The following is a 17,249-nucleotide window of genomic DNA, read 5'->3' as shown; positions in this document are numbered from 1 at the left end:
AGGCAGGAGGCAGCTACCGTCGTTAGCTAAGTACAACTCCCCTCCGGGTCTGGGGGTTCTTGTAGGGGCAGGGGGCGGGGGTACAGTCAGCGAGTACGGAGAAGCCTGCTCGCCGAGAAGAGGGGCTGGAAGTCTGAAACGCTTCCAGCCTGAAGGGGCTGTCGCTGTGGCCATAGAACCCTGGACTAGATCGTACCCGCGCGGCTAAGTGAATGGGATGGAGCCGGGACCGTCTGGCGCTGGTAAGTCTCCCTTTAATTCTTCCTTGTCAAGGGTGGGGATCAGCATATGTGATAGTTTAAAGCAAGGTAACGTTAGATAACTGCAACCAGAAATTGTCTGACGTTAAAGATGGGGCACATTGGCCTCGTATCGCTGGAGGTGTATTTTAGCTTGCAGGTTGAAATCCGTCAGTTGTGCGGCGTTATAGACTGTTTTCAGGCATAACGCATGCACTTAACGGAATTGCTTATCCAGATTTATAGCGATGGACGGGTCTTTTGGTGCACTGACAATGTCCGAGGTCAGGGGCGGGGGCAGGGAGAGGGGGGTTGTGGGGGGTGGTCGTGGGAATCTCCAGCGAAGAGACACGAGGTAAAGCCCGCCTTCCACCACCACAGCAGCTGTCTGCATCATGGAGGTATTACAATGGTGTGCACCCCTCTCTCTCCCTCTCCCTCTCTCTCACACACACACACGCACACACACACACCACAAAAACGAGACCATGACCCCCGCAGCGCAGCGCCCCCCGCCCATTGGAATAGCTGTGTGTATTGCTCAAAATGTTTTGCAGAGCTCGAAATGACTCTTGAAATGATAATACGCAATATCTGCTGTAATAAGTATGCTCTCAACCCAATATAAACGACACCATTTATTATTAACAACATTATCTCAGTTGAATACTTGATGACCCTACACTTTCCATTTCAGGATATTATGTGTATAAATCCTGATATCAAAGTACCACATCAAAGTGTATCAAATATTCACGTTGCTTTTGCCTGGGCATGTTGATAAGTCTTTACTACGATATTTAACGCAGACATAAAACACTGTAGCTTGATGAATGCCCATGTCTGAATTCCAGGCTGACCATTACACTATGCAGTTAGTAACTTTTTAACTAGGCTATGTCTTCCGTCTTTGATTTGGTCAGTGTTTGAAAATGTTTCCCTTACTAAATACCTATGGCCATAGTATGTCATCATGATTCGTTCCCAGGTACATGTTTGCTATAACTACATGTGGTGGTTGGCCTTAGTCCGAACTGAATAGGCCAATAGGTATTTGAACTCTCAAAACATTGGATTGCTTCATCTTGTTTTTGTTTAAGGATGGGGGAAGGAGAGGCCACCTCCCACCTCTAAAAAGACTGGAAGTCTGGCTTCCAGGCTAGCATTTGATTTCGTGTTTGTGATCCCGAGATGGAGCAGTAGTTAGCAGAGGGTCTGACCTGGCCTGGGTCTCTGTGGTTCATACCCTATCGCCAAGGAAATTGGGCTGTTGTCTGGGGAGACGTGTGAGTCCCTGGCTCCACTTCTCACCATCTGCCTCCACCCGTGTGTGTGTGTGTGTGTGTGTGTGTGTGTGTGTGTGTGTGTGTGTGTGTGTCGGGGGGGTTGTTTGCCATGTCTTTTATTGATGAGTAAATCGGGCTGCAGTGATACACACACAAATGTGCGCACACACACACAGACTTTACCACCTGTCATCTTTACAATAATTATATAACTGTTATTCTGCATGGGGGTCAGCAGTAGCTTCATGGGGCCTGGCGAGTAGCGGGTGAATATGGAGACCGAGCTCGGGGTTTGACCCCCAGGATTTCCACGCTAACCCTTTCAAAGGGGGCTCCACTCGGGGCGAGAAAGATTGATGACAGGAGGCCAGTCCTAATGTGGAAACATGAATACTGCAGCCAGGTCCAGTAAGGCCAAGGTCCCCCCCCCCACCACCATGGCCACAAGCAGTCTCTACCCCTCACACGCGCACACACACACACATGCACGCGCACGCTCACACACACACACACAGACACAGGTTTCCTGATCTCCATGACAATGCTGTGTTGCTGTGGAGTCTCCATGGTGAGGCTGGGAATGTTGGGGGCCCCCTCTGTTTGTGTGTATGTATGTGTGTGTGTGTGTGTGTGTGTGAGAGAGAGAGAGAGTTTGAGTGAGTGTGCTGTGTAGTATTGGTGTGTGTGTGTGTGTGGGGGGGGGGGAGTCCACCCTCTCCCTCTCTACCACCCGTGTGTGTGTGTGTGTGTGTGTGTGTGTGTGTGTGTGTGTGTGTGTGTGTGTGTGTGTGTGATGGAGGAGCAGGGCAGCTGGGGTCTTTGTTGTGGTGGTGGGGCTGTTCTCAGGGGAGACAGAGGTTAGACAGTGGGCCCCTCTCAGGCAGGAGTCATGGCAAGCTTCACATTGAGCAGGTCGCACTCTCCTAGACCTCCATACCACCCCGTGCTTGTTTTCAAGTTCAGGCACTTTTCTGTTTAAGAAATTTTAAACTTCACAATCTGAGCCTCCTAGCTGTAATCAGACATGGCAAGCATCTCCTGTGCCGAGTTAGTTATCCTTAATGTGATACCCACAGTGAATACAGCTTTAGAAAGACACACCATAACCCTTATATTGAGAACGTCTTCCATGGGAATTTCCACTTCACTATTGGATTGAGTTAAAATGCCATTGCTATCTACTGTATCCAAAGAACACTTAAGAGCAATTTCGTTCCACGATCTTTGATTCAATCAAATTTGCAATGCCTCCGATCGGTGGCTGCCTTGTAGAATCAAGCGTTATCCTCCTAATGTATTCCTTTTCTCTCCCCTGCCTTTAATTCCCATCAACCACCCCTCTCCCGTCCCCTCTCCTTGCCCTCCCTCCTCCTCCTAATCTCTTTGTTCCTCCTCTCCTCTTTCACCCCCTTGTTGATGTCCTTCTCCGGTCACCCTCTCTCGCGCGCCCCTGTCCTCCTCACTCTTCCTGGGTTCTTCTCACTTTGAATTGTCCTCCTTACCATTCCTCACTTCCCTTCTTCCTGACCTCTTCCTGTCGCCATCGCCGCATCGTCCCACGCCAACGTTTCCTCCGGTGCCCACATTCACACCTCGTCTTCCCCTTCTGCCCCGTGTCTTCATCCTCACCATCTTCGCCGTCTCTTCCTTTCCTTTCTGACCCCCCCCCCCCCCCCCCTTCCATTTGGTCTTCTGCCTCCACCCATATCCTTCCTCTTCCTGCCCTAACTCAAACCTCTCCTCCCTACCCCTACCCTAACCCTCCCTAACTCAAACCTCCCCTCCCTACCCCTACCCAAACCCTCCCTAACTCAAACCTCTCCTCATGACCTATCCTAACCCACCCTTACTCAAACCTCTCCTTCCTACCCCTACCCTAACCCTCCCCTACTCAAACCTCTCCCCCCTACCCAAACCCTCCCCTACTCAATCCTCTCCTCCTGACCTCTACCCGACCCCACCCTAACTCAAACCTCTCCTCCCTACCCCTACCCAAACACTCCCTTACTCAAAACTCTCCTCCCTACCCTAACACTCTCTAACTCAAACGACTCCTCCCTACCCCTACCCTAACCCTCCCCTACTCAAACCTCTCCTCCCTACCCCTACCCAAACCCTCCCCTACTCAAACCTCTCCTCCTGACCTCTACCCGACCTGCCCTCCTCCATGCCCTCCTCCCCGCCCCCCTCCTGCCCCTGCAGTGCCCATGGGGCCGTTCCCCCCACCCTTGCAGCAGGTGTTCCAGGCGCCCCGCCGGCCAGGCATGGGCACCGTGGGCAAGCCCATCAAGCTGCTGGCCAACTACTTCGAGGTGGAGATCCCCAAGATGGACGTCTTCCACTATGAGGTGGACATCAAGCCTGACAAGTGTCCCCGACGGGTCAACAGGTAACGCGGCCCTCACCCCAACATCTCCAGGTCAAGCGTGCGAGGAAGTGGCCTAGGGCCTATGCCAAGTAGGGCTGGGTATCGATTGAAATTACAAGATTCGATTCTGATTCACAAGGTTCAGCATCGATTATCACAATTCGATTTGATTCGGTTAGTGTTACTAAAACCTGTTTTTTTTTAGCTGTAACCTTAATTACATGACTGCCAAGTTATGCAACACATCAATACTAGGGCTGGGTATCGATACTGATTTCCAAAAATTAATGAATGAATGAATGAATCATTGAATGAATTAATGAACTATTCATTCCTTCATTCATTCATTAAATAAAAGATCGATTTTGGGATTCATGAATCGATTCTGAATCATTTGATTCAAAATCGATTCAGAATCGATGAATCAATTTTTTAAACCCAGCCCTAATGCCAAGGATATATATCGAGGCTGGACCTTGTTATCTTTTTATCTCTGAAACGCTCAAATTTCAACCGGTATTTTAGGACCTTTTTTTGGGGGGGGGGTACAAACCCTCTTTGCTGCTGGAACTGAGCTCTGCCAGTGAGGCGGTGGTTTTGATGCGCAGCACACTAAAGGGTTTCTTGAACGCTCCAGTGCTGGAGATTCCTGTCAAACTTGCGACATGTGATTTGAATACGATCACGCGCTCCTACTGTAAGTTCAACAGTATGGGCCCAGTCAGTGCGTCAATCCCCTGTGGCTCCTAAACATACTACGAACCACACTGGTGATCAGACCACGTTTGTCCTTTGATGGATTTATTCCAGCTGCCCGAGACCCAATACACACAGTATAACTCGACTGCTTTATTTCAGACCATTAAAAAAAATCCCTGACCCAGAAAAAAAGTCTCCTCATATAGCTCTCTCTAATTTACTTGATTAACAAACCAGCTGAGTCTGAATTCAAGTCCTTGGAGTTGGGGTCAGCGGAGGGAGGAGGCAGCAGGCGAGCGCTCCGCCGATCTCCTCATTCTCTTCGTATGAGGTAGCCGCTTTTAGGGTTGGACAAAGGGTCCGAGTTGGCATGCAGGGGTCGAACTTGCTTGACCTCTCCCTTTCAAATACCCCCCTCCCCTCGCACGCACACACACACACACACACACACACACACACACACACACACACACACTTATTTGAAGGCCAAGGCACCACTATTCAAAGGTGGGGGGCCCCGTACCTTCTGTCTTTGTCCTTCTGACTCCCCCCACAGCTCATGAGGTATTGCTTCCACCAGCTGGATCCTGCTTGATCGATAAACAATCACTTCCCCCTGCCCCCTCCCCCCTCCCACCTCACCCGCCAACCCCCCCAAAGAATCCTGATTGGGCGTTGAGTATAATTTGGAGGGTAACATCTGTCGTCTGCCGGTGACGTAGCGGTAGCAGGCGGCGTTGTGGTAACAACCCCGTTCTGTTTGTGTGTCGCCCCCTGCAGGGAGGTTGTGGAATACATGGTCCAACACTTCAAGCCCCAGCTCTTTGGCGACAGGAAGCCAGTGTATGATGGGAAGAAGAATATCTACACAGTGCTAGCACTTCCTATTGGAAGTGAAAAGGTAGGTGTTTGGCAGGAGGCTGTTTGTTCTTCATGCTACATGAAAAATACACACTTCATTCAATCCTTTCTCCATCTTAGTTTTGACCCCCTCTCTCTTTCTCTCTCTCTCTCTCGCTCGCTGTCTCTCTCTCTCTCTCTCTCTCTCTCTCTCTCTCTCTCTCTTTCTTTCTCTCTCTCTCGTTCATTCACCGTGGCTGCAGGTGGACTTTGAGGTGACCATCCCTGGTGAGGGTAAGGACCGCATCTTCAAGGTGTCGATCCGCTGGCTGGCCAAGGTGTCATGGCGCCTCCTCCAGGAGACTCTGGTCAGCGGCCGCCTGCAGGTCCCCCTCGACTCTGTCCAAGCCCTGGACGTGGCCATGCGCCACCTGGCCTCTATGAGGTAAACGGTTTACACTCACTCACACACACACACACACACACACACACACACACACACACACACACACACACACAAACACAATTGCATATTTACGGAGACATGCAGTTCACTTGTCAACACAGCCCATGCGTGACATAGGCACTTTAAAGGATAAAATAAAAAGTAAAGAATGTCACCTTTGAGTTATTCAAGTTATTGCCATTTATATATATACTGAGATATCTTTACATTGGGATTTTTAATCACACGAGCAAAAGAGTGAAAAGAAAAGAAAACAATAAAAAGATAAATAAAATATGACAATGAGAATATATACATGGTGATTAATACAAAATATCATTAAACTATTAGAATTAGAATATATAGTGGTCATTCAAAAGCTATACAGCACTGTTATACAAATTAAATCAATGACAATAGAATTATACATGTATTAGTGATCATTCAAAAGCTGTACAGCACGGTGGGTAATATCGATCTCATGAACGGATACTAGCCGCTCTTATGGACTGATACCTTCTTCCAGAGGGTAAGGATACAAATAGATCTGCTGCAGAGTGGCATGGATCCATCACTATGTTTTACGCAGCAAACCAAAGATCTGCGTCGACCATAGCTGGAGGCAGCCTGAACAAAAGATGGCCGATAGCTGTGCGAAGGACTCTGCCTCGAGGAGCAACGCCGAGCCGAGAATAATGACTAGCTGCTCGAGGGCTTGACCTCGCAACGGTCAGAATCAGACGATTCGCCCCGTTAACTGCCATCAGCCTATCGGCAAATAAGATGACATTCGCCGATGGCAGTGGTTGATGTTGTAAAAGAAGGTCACACTAAAGGTTGTTTCATCAACTTGTATGATTGGATTTGCGCTCATTCAAAAATAGTGTGTGAAGAAGGGCTGACTTTCTTTAGACTTTAAAACAGTTCAAAAAAAAAATTTCATCTCAGTAGACTTCTTTGTTTCCCGGGCATCAAAGCGGAAATAAATAACAGCAAAAACAAAATAAACCAAAAAAAACATCAGCATTGGCTATGGGCCAAATCCCGGGTGTGCACCCTTAGTCAGAAGGAGTGTTGAGGTTTAATCTCCGAGGAAGCGTTTCAGGTCCTTAATTGACCCCGTCTAGCTTCGCTGAAGCACCGCAGACGAGACGGATTTACTGGACAATGAGTCACACTGAGATCATCTCTTAGATCATCTCATGAGAACGCCGCCACCCCCCACCCACCCTGTGTTTTCCGCCGACTAGGTACACTCCAGTGGGCCGGTCATTCTTCTCCCCACCTGAAGGGTACTACCACCCGCTGGGCGGGGGCAGGGAGGTGTGGTTCGGCTTCCACCAGTCCGTACGCCCGGCCATGTGGAAGATGATGCTCAACATCGACGGTGAGTCACACAACAGAGCAGACTTGTATGACATCACTGATCTTGTGATCTCATGTCGTCTTTGATCGCGTGGCTTACAATGACTAACAGTTCCCAGAATAGTATTTCCTGGTGCAGATTGAATTAACATATTGAAAAGTCATGGTGTAATCTTCAACTCTGTGCACAATCAGACCATGACGTTGGATCTGAGCTCTACTTCAGGCTTGCATAGTTCTGAGTGCACTGCTGCTCCCTCTATCGCCCCCTAGTGTCCGCCACAGCCTTCTACAAAGCCCAGCCCGTGATCGAGTTCATGTGCGAGGTCCTGGACATCCGCAACATCGACGAGCAGCCCAAGACGCTGACCGACTCGCAGAGGGTTCGCTTCACCAAGGAGATCAAAGGTGGGCCACTGAACAGTGAGTGAGTACCTACCACACGCCATGCCGCCTCCCACCTCTCCCAAGAGGACACACCCTCCCCGCCCCCCCCCCCCCCCCTCCCATCACCCTCCGCCCCCCCCAGCCACACCCTCCCCCTCAACTCCCTCCGTCTCATGTTCCATCCTCTTAATGAAATGTCTTCCTTCCCATAAACCATTCATTCCCTGTGTTAGGCGCTGCCCCAGACTTTCCTCACAGCCCGTCAAACAAACTGAACAGATCAAGTCCTATCAAAGCAGTCCACTGTATGCTGAATACTGCATTAGATATATCTTATCATCACTGGTGTTTTACCAGTCCACACGGTGGCGCTACAGACTAGACTGAGTCAGGCTGGTACTGTGTTGGAGTGACCTGAGTCTGGCTCGGCAGATGTAGGTTTTTGAGATAAACCTCTCATTGGGGGTGCTCAAATCCAGTGATGCCAGTCAGATTCAATCCCCCCCCCACACACACACACTATTTTGTTGCACCATTGAAAAAAACACAACAAGCTAGCACTGCCCAAGACGATTGTTTAAAGATGGTTTAAAGATATAGAGTGCCCCCCCAGACCCTTCTCCAGCACTGGAACGGCACAAAACGAAGTGTGGAGAAAGCTCTGGCCTTGCGAGACTAATGTGACCCCCTGCTGCTCTCCTGAGTACCTCCTCAACCCTTTCTCCCTCTGGCCCCCGTGAGCCATGGCTGTGCGGAGTCTTATCTGTCTGTACGTGCATGCGTGCGTGCGCGTGCCTGTGTGTGTGTCCGCTTGTGTGTTTGTGCCTTGCTGTCGGTGGGCGTTGCCAGGCTTGAAGGTGGAGGTGACCCATTGTGGCCAGATGAAGAGGAAATACCGTGTGTGCAACGTCACGCGGCGTCCTGCCAGCCACCAAACGTGAGTGTCCCCGCGCCCATCCCCTGTCCTTCAACACGGGATCACTGGGTTTCACACATGATGGTACTTAAACAGGGTTTTTCCTGGCTCAGAATGGGTCTTTGGGGGGTGATGCGCACACAATTTGGGGGGGAAACCTCCATCCAGAGTACCCTACCAGCATATACAAGCCTTTATTCTTCACTGTCGTTCTGACTGAGCTCACTTTTCACAATCGTGGGAAATGTCCCGACATGACACAAAATGGATATGAAGCCAAAATGTTTAATATACTGAAACCTGTCTTAATTATCTCGATTACTAGTGGTCCAAACCATGGACAATGCAAGAAAGAGGGATGGGCTGCACTTGAAACAAGCTATCAAACACATTTGGAGAGGATTTGAATTGCTATTTTTATTCTAAATTTTTAGCATTTTGGCACTGGTGATTTTCCTTTGGCTCTGGCCAAAATCTCTTTGGGGGGGGCGCCAAAATTCCTCTATGCAGGAAAAACCTTGTTAAAGGGCCATTTCACTGTTTTTTGTTGTTTTATATTTTAGATATTTTTTGAATAACTTTAATATATATATATATATATATAGGTATTTTCCTTTTACAGTCAGGCTGTTCTACCTAGTCATACTTTTTGTATTTTTACCTGGGTGACTCATGGAGGTTGCAATTGCATAGCCAACTCCCAGTGGCGTTAGGAAATGGCGTTTCAGTGTACTGTTGTATCTGAAGTCTGTCAATAGGTGCAGCAGGCCAGCTGTGCGTGATGCACCTTTCCAAATTATAAATAAATAAATAATCTATCATATGTATAACATACAGGTAGCATGCACAACGAAATGCTAAGCTGCGCCCAGCATGTGGCTCGAACCTACGACCCTGAGAGGAAGAGTCTCGTGGTTGTGTGACAATCTGCTTCGCTCTCATTTCCCAGGTTTCCCCTGCAGCTGGAGAGTGGTCAGACAGTAGAATGTACGGTGGCCCAGTACTTCAAACAGAAGTACAACCTGCAGCTGAAATACCCCCACCTGCCCTGTCTGCAGGTGGGCCAGGAGCAGAAGCACACCTACCTGCCCCTGGAGGTGAGACAGCGTGGAGGAACCCTCCTCAGCTCAACCCAACCACCTTGGTAGTGGGTCGTTATGTAATGAATATACAGGCCCCACTCACGGTCGTGTGTGTCTCCTCCCAGGTGTGTAACATAGTAGCAGGTCAGCGGTGCATCAAGAAGCTGACCGATAATCAGACCTCCACCATGATCAAAGCCACAGCTCGCTCTGCGCCAGACAGACAGGAGGAGATCAGCCGACTGGTGAGTAGCGCCCTCTGGGGGCTGTGCTGCACAACTAAACCCACTTGGGGGGAAAATGCCAAGCGGGCATTGAGACAGGAATGTGAACATAAGGCCTCGTCTCTCTACAGATGAAGAACGCCAACTTCAACCTGGACCCGTACATCCAGGAGTTTGGTATTAAGGTGAAGGATGAGATGGCCGAGGTCACGGGGAGGGTCCTGCCCGCCCCCATACTGCAGTACGGAGGAAGGGTAAGAGAAGCTGCCCTTCGACCTCCCACGACCATTAGACCTGGCTATTAGAATGACCAAGAGGGGTGGAGGTTTTGTGCTCTGACAACCAGACAAGAGGCGCTACCTTAAAGTCGCACTGAAACGGACGTTTGAGATCATCTAACTTCCGTAGTTTGACGTATTTCCGACGCAAACAAGCTATGAGGGTGGGACATATGTTTAGAGGAATTTGATTGGAACATTGACAAGTGGACGGGTTTTAAGAACTTTAGACAGATTCGATAGAAGGATAGCGTTGATTGACGGGTGGATGTCGTGAGATTATTGGCCTAAAATCTAAGGTACCTGTTGTCGTCATTGCACGTGACCTACCGTTTTCCAGGAAGTAAGAAATTATATACTTTGATATAAGATTACACCAAAAGTAGAATTTTTTAAATTTTTTGGCATACATCGTTGAATAGGTGAACACTATGACCAATTATGTGAACCAAAATGGGACAGAATGCTTTTTTCATTTCATTGCGACTTTAAATGGAGTCCTCCTATCATGGGATCAGTATAGAAACATATTGACGTTTCGGTTGTACATAAGGACCCTAATCAGGCAAGAAAAGCTCTTTGACAAAATGTCTGATGAAGATCATCGCGACTGAAACGTCATTGTTTTTACATTGATCCCATAATTAATTGTAAAGTAATACATTAATTATAATTATATATAATTATATTCTAAATTATTAAAATTTAATTTTTTTTTACTGAGTGTCGCACCCCTTCTGCCTATAATCATAAAGACCCAGTCAGCAATATTGATCAAAAACAACATATTTTCGATGGCCGCAGACCAGGTACTGAATAGTTTGTGTTCTCCGCCAACATGGATACAGAACCGCGCCATCGCCACACCCAACCAGGGAGTGTGGGACATGAGGGGGAAGCAGTTCTACAACGGCATCGAGATCAAAGTGTGGGCCATCGCCTGCTTCGCCCCCCAGAAACAGTGCCGAGAGGAGGTGTTGAAGTAAGTAGTTTTAGTGCTACTTACTAGTGCTAGTAAGTAGCACTAGATTATGCTCTTAGTCACTTGTTTTAGAAAGGTGATGCACTTGTGAGTTCTGGCAAGTAGTAGTACATTGCCTTTTCTTACGTTAAATGCAATTATAGTTAGTCGCTACATCTGCTAACTGTAATGTAATGTAGTGTAGCCTACCTGTGGCGAGGGAGAGGCCAGGCAAGGCCAACTTTATTTATAAAGCACATTTAAAATGACAGCAGTCAACCAAAGTGCTGTACAGAGGTGGGCGCTGAGTAAAAACAGGGAATTTCAACAGACAATACAAACATGAAACATAGACTCGGCTTGTGCTCAGACTGAGTGAAACACCAGGGAGAAGAAGTGGGTTTTTAAGGTGGATTTGAAAATATCAAGATTCTGGGAGGATCTGATGTAAAGGGGCAGGCTAGGGGCTGCCGCCGCAAAAGCCCCGTCACCTCTAGACTTTAAAAAGAGGGGGGGTTCTGTTTCTCAGCTGGACATGTCCTGTAGCTGTGGACGCCTGACGCCGCCATTTTGAACGTCTTCCTTTCCTAACCTGCTTTCGCAATCTTCCACCTCCCTTCAGGAACTTCACCGACCAGCTGCGTAAGATTTCCAAGGACGCCGGGATGCCCATCCAGGGCCAGCCGTGTTTCTGTAAATACGCCCAGGGGGCGGACAGCGTGGAGCCCATGTTCAGACACCTGAAGAACACCTACTCTGGCCTGCAGCTCATCATCGTCATCCTGCCTGGCAAGACCCCCGTCTACGGTACGAGTCAACACACCCACGTTAATCTGAACCGCTCCTAAGATCTGTCACTCCCATCTCCGTTTCTGTCTCGGCGTGTCACCGTATCTTTAAATCTAACAAGTGCTGCTCTGTTTGTCCCTATAGCGGAGGTGAAGCGTGTGGGAGACACTCTCTTAGGAATGGCCACTCAGTGTGTCCAGGTGAAGAACGTGGTGAAGACCTCCCCCCAGACCCTCTCCAACCTCTGCCTGAAGATCAACGTCAAGCTGGGGGGCATCAACAACATCCTGGTCCCTCACCAACGGTAGGCCTCCTGCCCGCTTGACTACTTTCACGTTTCATTATTTCAGCACTGGTCTGTTATTCACACAAATGAGTCTCCTCTAAAAGGTTCCTTTCGAACCCGAGATGCACCGTATGCCTTCAAGAACTGTTCAAATCAGAAGTCAGCCCTGCTAAGTGCGTTCGCCTGACTTGATCCACCCTGTCCCTCCCGGGTCCCTCAGGTCTGCCGTGTTCCAGCAGCCGGTCATCTTCCTGGGAGCAGACGTCACACACCCCCCTGCTGGAGACGGGAAGAAGCCCTCCATTACTGCTGTAAGACCGCCACTCTGACACCAACACAGAACGTCAGTAGAGAACTCATAATAGATAAGGATGCTCACTGTAGGCTGCGGATTGAGGCTGAAAAGTTCCTTAAGCTCAATTCATAGTCCAGACTGAGCTGGCTGTGTGGTGACCAGGTGCTGGTGACCTGCAGCTGAGTCAGACTGTGGAAAGAGGAGGGTGTGTGTGTGTGTGCGCGTGTGTGTGTACAGTTACGGTCAGGGCGGAGGATGACTGTTTAGCTTTCGGTAACAAGGTGTCAGCCCACTCGGAGCTGCTAGGTTGCCGGTCGGTTGCTAATGGCGCTCCTCCCCGCACCAGCCTTTCATGTCCTCTAGGGGGTGTTAATGCGCCTATGATATCATCGGCCAGAGACAAACCACAAAGGTGGATGAGCAATGAGCTGATGTCATACGGAATCAAATTGTTGATTGATCTTTTGATCTTTATTTGTTGAGTCACATAGTTTATGCTTTTGAGTGGTTGCTGAAGTTGGATACTGAACACTAGCTTTTGTCTCCATGGCTAATTTATTCACCTATGTGTGTCCCCTCCCTCCCTCTCTCTCTCTCTCTCTCTCTCTCTCTCCCTCCCTCCCTCTAGGTGGTAGGCAGTATGGACGCCCACCCCAGCAGGTACTGTGCCACGGTGCGGGTCCAGAGGCCCAGGCAGGAGATCATCGAGGACCTTTCTTACATGGTCCGGGAGCTGCTGATCCAGTTCTACAAGTCGACCCGCTTCAAGCCCACCAGGATCATCTTCTACAGGGACGGGGTCCCTGAGGGCCAGCTGCCACAGGTACCGCCCTCCCTGGCCTCCCACACACGTGGGATTTGACGAGAGAGGAGTAACGTTATGTACTGGTAATATCTCTGAGCGGGAGATAACGGTATCTTTATCTATATTTCCTTGGTGCGTAGATCCTCCACTACGAACTTTTGGCCATCAGGGATGCATGCATCAAGCTGGAGAAGGACTACCAGCCTGGCATCACCTACATCGTCGTCCAGAAAAGGCACCACACACGCCTCTTCTGCGCCGACAAGTCCGAGAGGGTGAGTCCGCTCGGAACCACCCGTCGACGGGAGCCGATCGCAACCGATGGTGGGAATATTGATCAGGGATAAGAGTCCGCGGATGGGTTTTATAGCAGCTTTATTGACCACTTGTTGTCCTTGCGTGGCCGTCTCTGCAGATTGGGAAGAGTGGGAACATTCCAGCAGGGACCACAGTGGACACCAGCATCACCCACCCTTTCGAGTTTGACTTCTACCTGTGCAGCCACGCGGGCATACAGGTAAGACAGAGCTCTCTCTGGCCGGCTGCTCCTCTCTTAATACCGAACCATGTGGTTAGCAGCGCAGGGAGCTTATTTTGGCATCTCAAGATGGTGAAGACTTTCAAACAAGACGGCCTGTTTTTTTTGTCATTCTGAAAGACCGCACTTGAGTTTTACTAGGAGCGCCTCTCTCTCTCTCTCTCTCTCCCTCTCCCTCTCCCTCCCTCCCTCCGTCCCTCCCTCCCTCCGTCTCCAGGGCACCAGTAGACCCTCCCACTACTACGTCCTGTGGGACGACAATCGTTTCACGGCCGACGAGCTGCAGATCCTCACCTACCAGCTGTGCCACACCTACGTGCGCTGCACGCGCTCCGTCTCCATCCCCGCGCCCGCCTACTACGCCCGCCTGGTGGCCTTCCGCGCCCGCTACCACCTGGTGGACAAGGAGCACGACAGGTGGGCGCCGCCTCGCTGCTTGTTGAGCGACCAGCTATCTTTTTTGAGGTTAAAAGTCGTTAGGTAACGAGGGCAGTCGTAGGTAGATTGTAAATGATCATTTTACAGAGCATGTGACTAGGAATGTGCTGAGTTAGCGTGTTTCTGGAGGGCAGTTCTAGGCAGATTCTAAATTGGTCCGTGTACTTTGCTATGTGTCCTATGAAATGTGATAAGTAGACCAATGGATGACCCTTGGCTTATCACTCTTGTCTCCTCTGTAGCGGGGAGGGCAGCCATGTCTCTGGGCAGAGTAACGGCCGGGATCCCCAGGCGCTGGCCAAGGCGGTGCAGATTCACCACGACACCCTGAGGACCATGTACTTCGCCTGAGCAACGCCACACCCCCCCTCAACCTCGCCCCCCCCCCCCCCCCCCCCCACCACCACCTTCCAACACCTCCACTCCCAACCACCATCCCCCACTTGGAAGCGACCCGGGAGCCCTCACACACACACACACACACACCCTCACCTTTCTCCTCATGACTGCCCACACACTCCTCCTCCTCCCACATGTGACGCAGTTGAGGACCACACCCCCTGGACCACACAGGAAGACTGCAGCCTCCTGCACTCCGGTTATAGTCATCATTATTATAATTATTTTTATTATTATTGTTGTCATTTTGTTGCTTTTACATCACAAGGACTATTGTTCTTTTGTGTTGTATTTTTAAGAAGTGGGTATTATATTGTATTGTTACCCTCTCACTCCTATGTATGCAACGATGCAATACGAAGGGGAGGGTGGAAAACGGGCCGTTACAGAACCCGAGAACTTTTTGACTGCCACCACAACGCTGCCTCTTTACCCATCCGAGTGACGGACGCCAGTGTTCCGAGGCCCTGAGCGTGGGGCCCGCCGACGGGGGCCACGCATACACGCATAGTTTTAACTGTTAATGTTATGAACTACATTCTTTTGTTGTTGTTATGTTTTTCCTCATCCCCAAATTATGTTTTTTTAATTTTATTTTAAATGGCCTTGGAGGGAGGGAGGGAGGGGATGGTAGGGGAGGGGGGAGGTATGGTACATTAGCACTTAGCGATAGCATGTAGACCCCGACAGCCCTGCACCTCCAAATATTTTCTGAGTGAGGCTAGCCCTCCTGCCTCTACTAGTGGAGACAGAGACAGGGCAAGAGCAGGTGTAGCGGATCATAGAGACAGGAGCCAGGCCTACCCCGCTCACTGTCTGTGCAGGTTAGGGAGTCCCTTAGATAACTATAGGCCATATAGGCAAATTTAGCAAAATGATAGAGGGACCATTGCATAGCGTGTACTGATTCTAATGCACCCCATGCACCTGAACCAGCATTGTTAACCAGCCAAATGTGATACCACCAACCTATGGAAAATGAGCACTTAACAGGACCATTATTTGTTTCTGTATGCATTGCTCTTAAAGGAATTATGAGGCACTTTTAATTACTTAACTGGCTTATGTTACTTCAGAATGAGGAAACTTGATACTCACACAGTAATACACATACTCATTCCTACTCCCACTACTAACTTCCCGTTCCCACTACTAACAACACTTGCTGAACCAGGGGTAACAGAAGCAATACAAGGTCAGCTCTTCTTTGATGATTTGAAAGCAGGCAGAACAGAAGAGTTGAGATCACCAAGTGCTGCAGAGCTGAACAGCGTTCCCACCACACCTCAGCACCTGACCTTGCTCTGGTCGTCCTACACATTCCAACATCTGTCAGAGGAGATATGCACAGATTATACTCCATTCACGCTCTCCCTTACAAGCCCCCTAACACACTGTTACGCAACAATACGGCCTCTCTCTACCCATTTTGTACAAAGCTCTCCCACTCTGCATACAAGCAGAGGTTTGTGGACACCCATACCGCTCAGAACGCCGCAGACACAAGCACACTCATGTCTCATCCCCCTCTGAGCGTGTCACCAGCCCTTCACAAGCACTTGACCCCCCACTACCACCCTGCCCCTTCTGCTACCAAATCCCATCTATCCTCAAATGATGAATCAACACATCAATTCAGTATGACATCATCTACCTGCCTCATTCTCTGCAACCCCCCCACCCCCAGCCTGTGGTAAACAAATGCTCATTGGTGCGCTGTGTGCATGGGCAACACAGATTGGGGCTTGTTACACAGGATTTTGGGGGGTGTTTTATTGTCACTTAATATGTCCTGCCTTCACTTTTGGTCACTTTCTGGCTTTATGAAATGCATGTAACTATTTTTTATGACTGGATGTTCTGAGCCACCTTATTGTTTTGGGGTTTCTTAGAGATTAGGAGCATATTATGCTGACCTCTGCCTGCCAGTCATTGCCTCGATTGTGTAATGGTTAAAGACTGTTTCCGTTAGTGTTGTTGTGAGTAGTGTCAGAGTGTATCCATAAGAGGGCGCTTAGGGGAAAGTATCTGTTCTTCTCCCCGTCAGTGGCCTCAAAGCGCCTCAAATCTGATGTAACTGATGGGAAAAGACCCATTTTAAGTGATAACGAATTGACTATAGAGATTTGATGAAATGGAGATTTTGAATTTTGAATCATGTTTATGAACTCGAATAATCAAAATGCCTTTGTACACCGTTTTACTGATCCCCTGTGTTGAAGGTGATTTGTATATAACCTGTAATGTATTTTGGCTCATCCGTAGCAGGGCCATTCACTATTGGGATCAATGGGTCCCTTCCGTGTTTGTGTTAAAAAGTTTCAGCCTGGGGAATCCAAGCCCCACTGATCCAGATGCAGTTATTCACTCACAGAAGCCACAAGCACCTTGCAAGGGGGAAGGACAAGACGGAGTCACCCTGGAACAGCATCATGTGGACGGTCCGCTTCACCCAGCCTCACTGACTAAGCAATATGAAGCCACTGATCAGAAAAACAGTCCTTGTCACAGCACTTCCCAGTAGATTGAATGAAAGGACATAGAAGCAACTTATTTGGCTCTGTGTATGTAATAGTATGGGGACTCTGTTGGGGAGGGTTATTTTTTAA

At 49.2% G+C, this 17,249-nt stretch overlaps 1 protein-coding gene across 1 annotated transcript; it reads left to right on the top strand.

Annotated features, from left to right (window-relative positions):
- Positions 1-133: 133 nt before the first annotated feature.
- On the top strand, positions 134-14,592 carry ago1 (argonaute RISC component 1; the record flags this gene model as incomplete). The annotated part of the gene is made up of 19 exons (XM_084443735.1): positions 134-242; positions 3,728-3,914; positions 5,373-5,493; positions 5,696-5,877; positions 7,128-7,264; positions 7,516-7,665; positions 8,479-8,566; positions 9,495-9,642; positions 9,753-9,872; positions 9,983-10,105; positions 10,978-11,111; positions 11,713-11,897; positions 12,024-12,183; positions 12,386-12,476; positions 13,089-13,283; positions 13,406-13,540; positions 13,681-13,782; positions 14,021-14,220; positions 14,484-14,592. The coding sequence occupies exons 1-19, from the start codon at positions 218-220 to the stop codon at positions 14,590-14,592; spliced, it is 2,592 nt and encodes an 863-aa protein (XP_084299861.1). The 5' UTR covers positions 134-217.
- Positions 14,593-17,249: the final 2,657 nt, after the last annotated feature.

This window comes from Borostomias antarcticus, assembly GCF_949987555.1.
Source record: "Borostomias antarcticus genome assembly, chromosome: 10".
Lineage (NCBI taxonomy): Eukaryota > Metazoa > Chordata > Actinopteri > Stomiiformes > Stomiidae > Borostomias > Borostomias antarcticus.
This window is presented reverse-complemented; position numbering and strand designations above follow the sequence as displayed.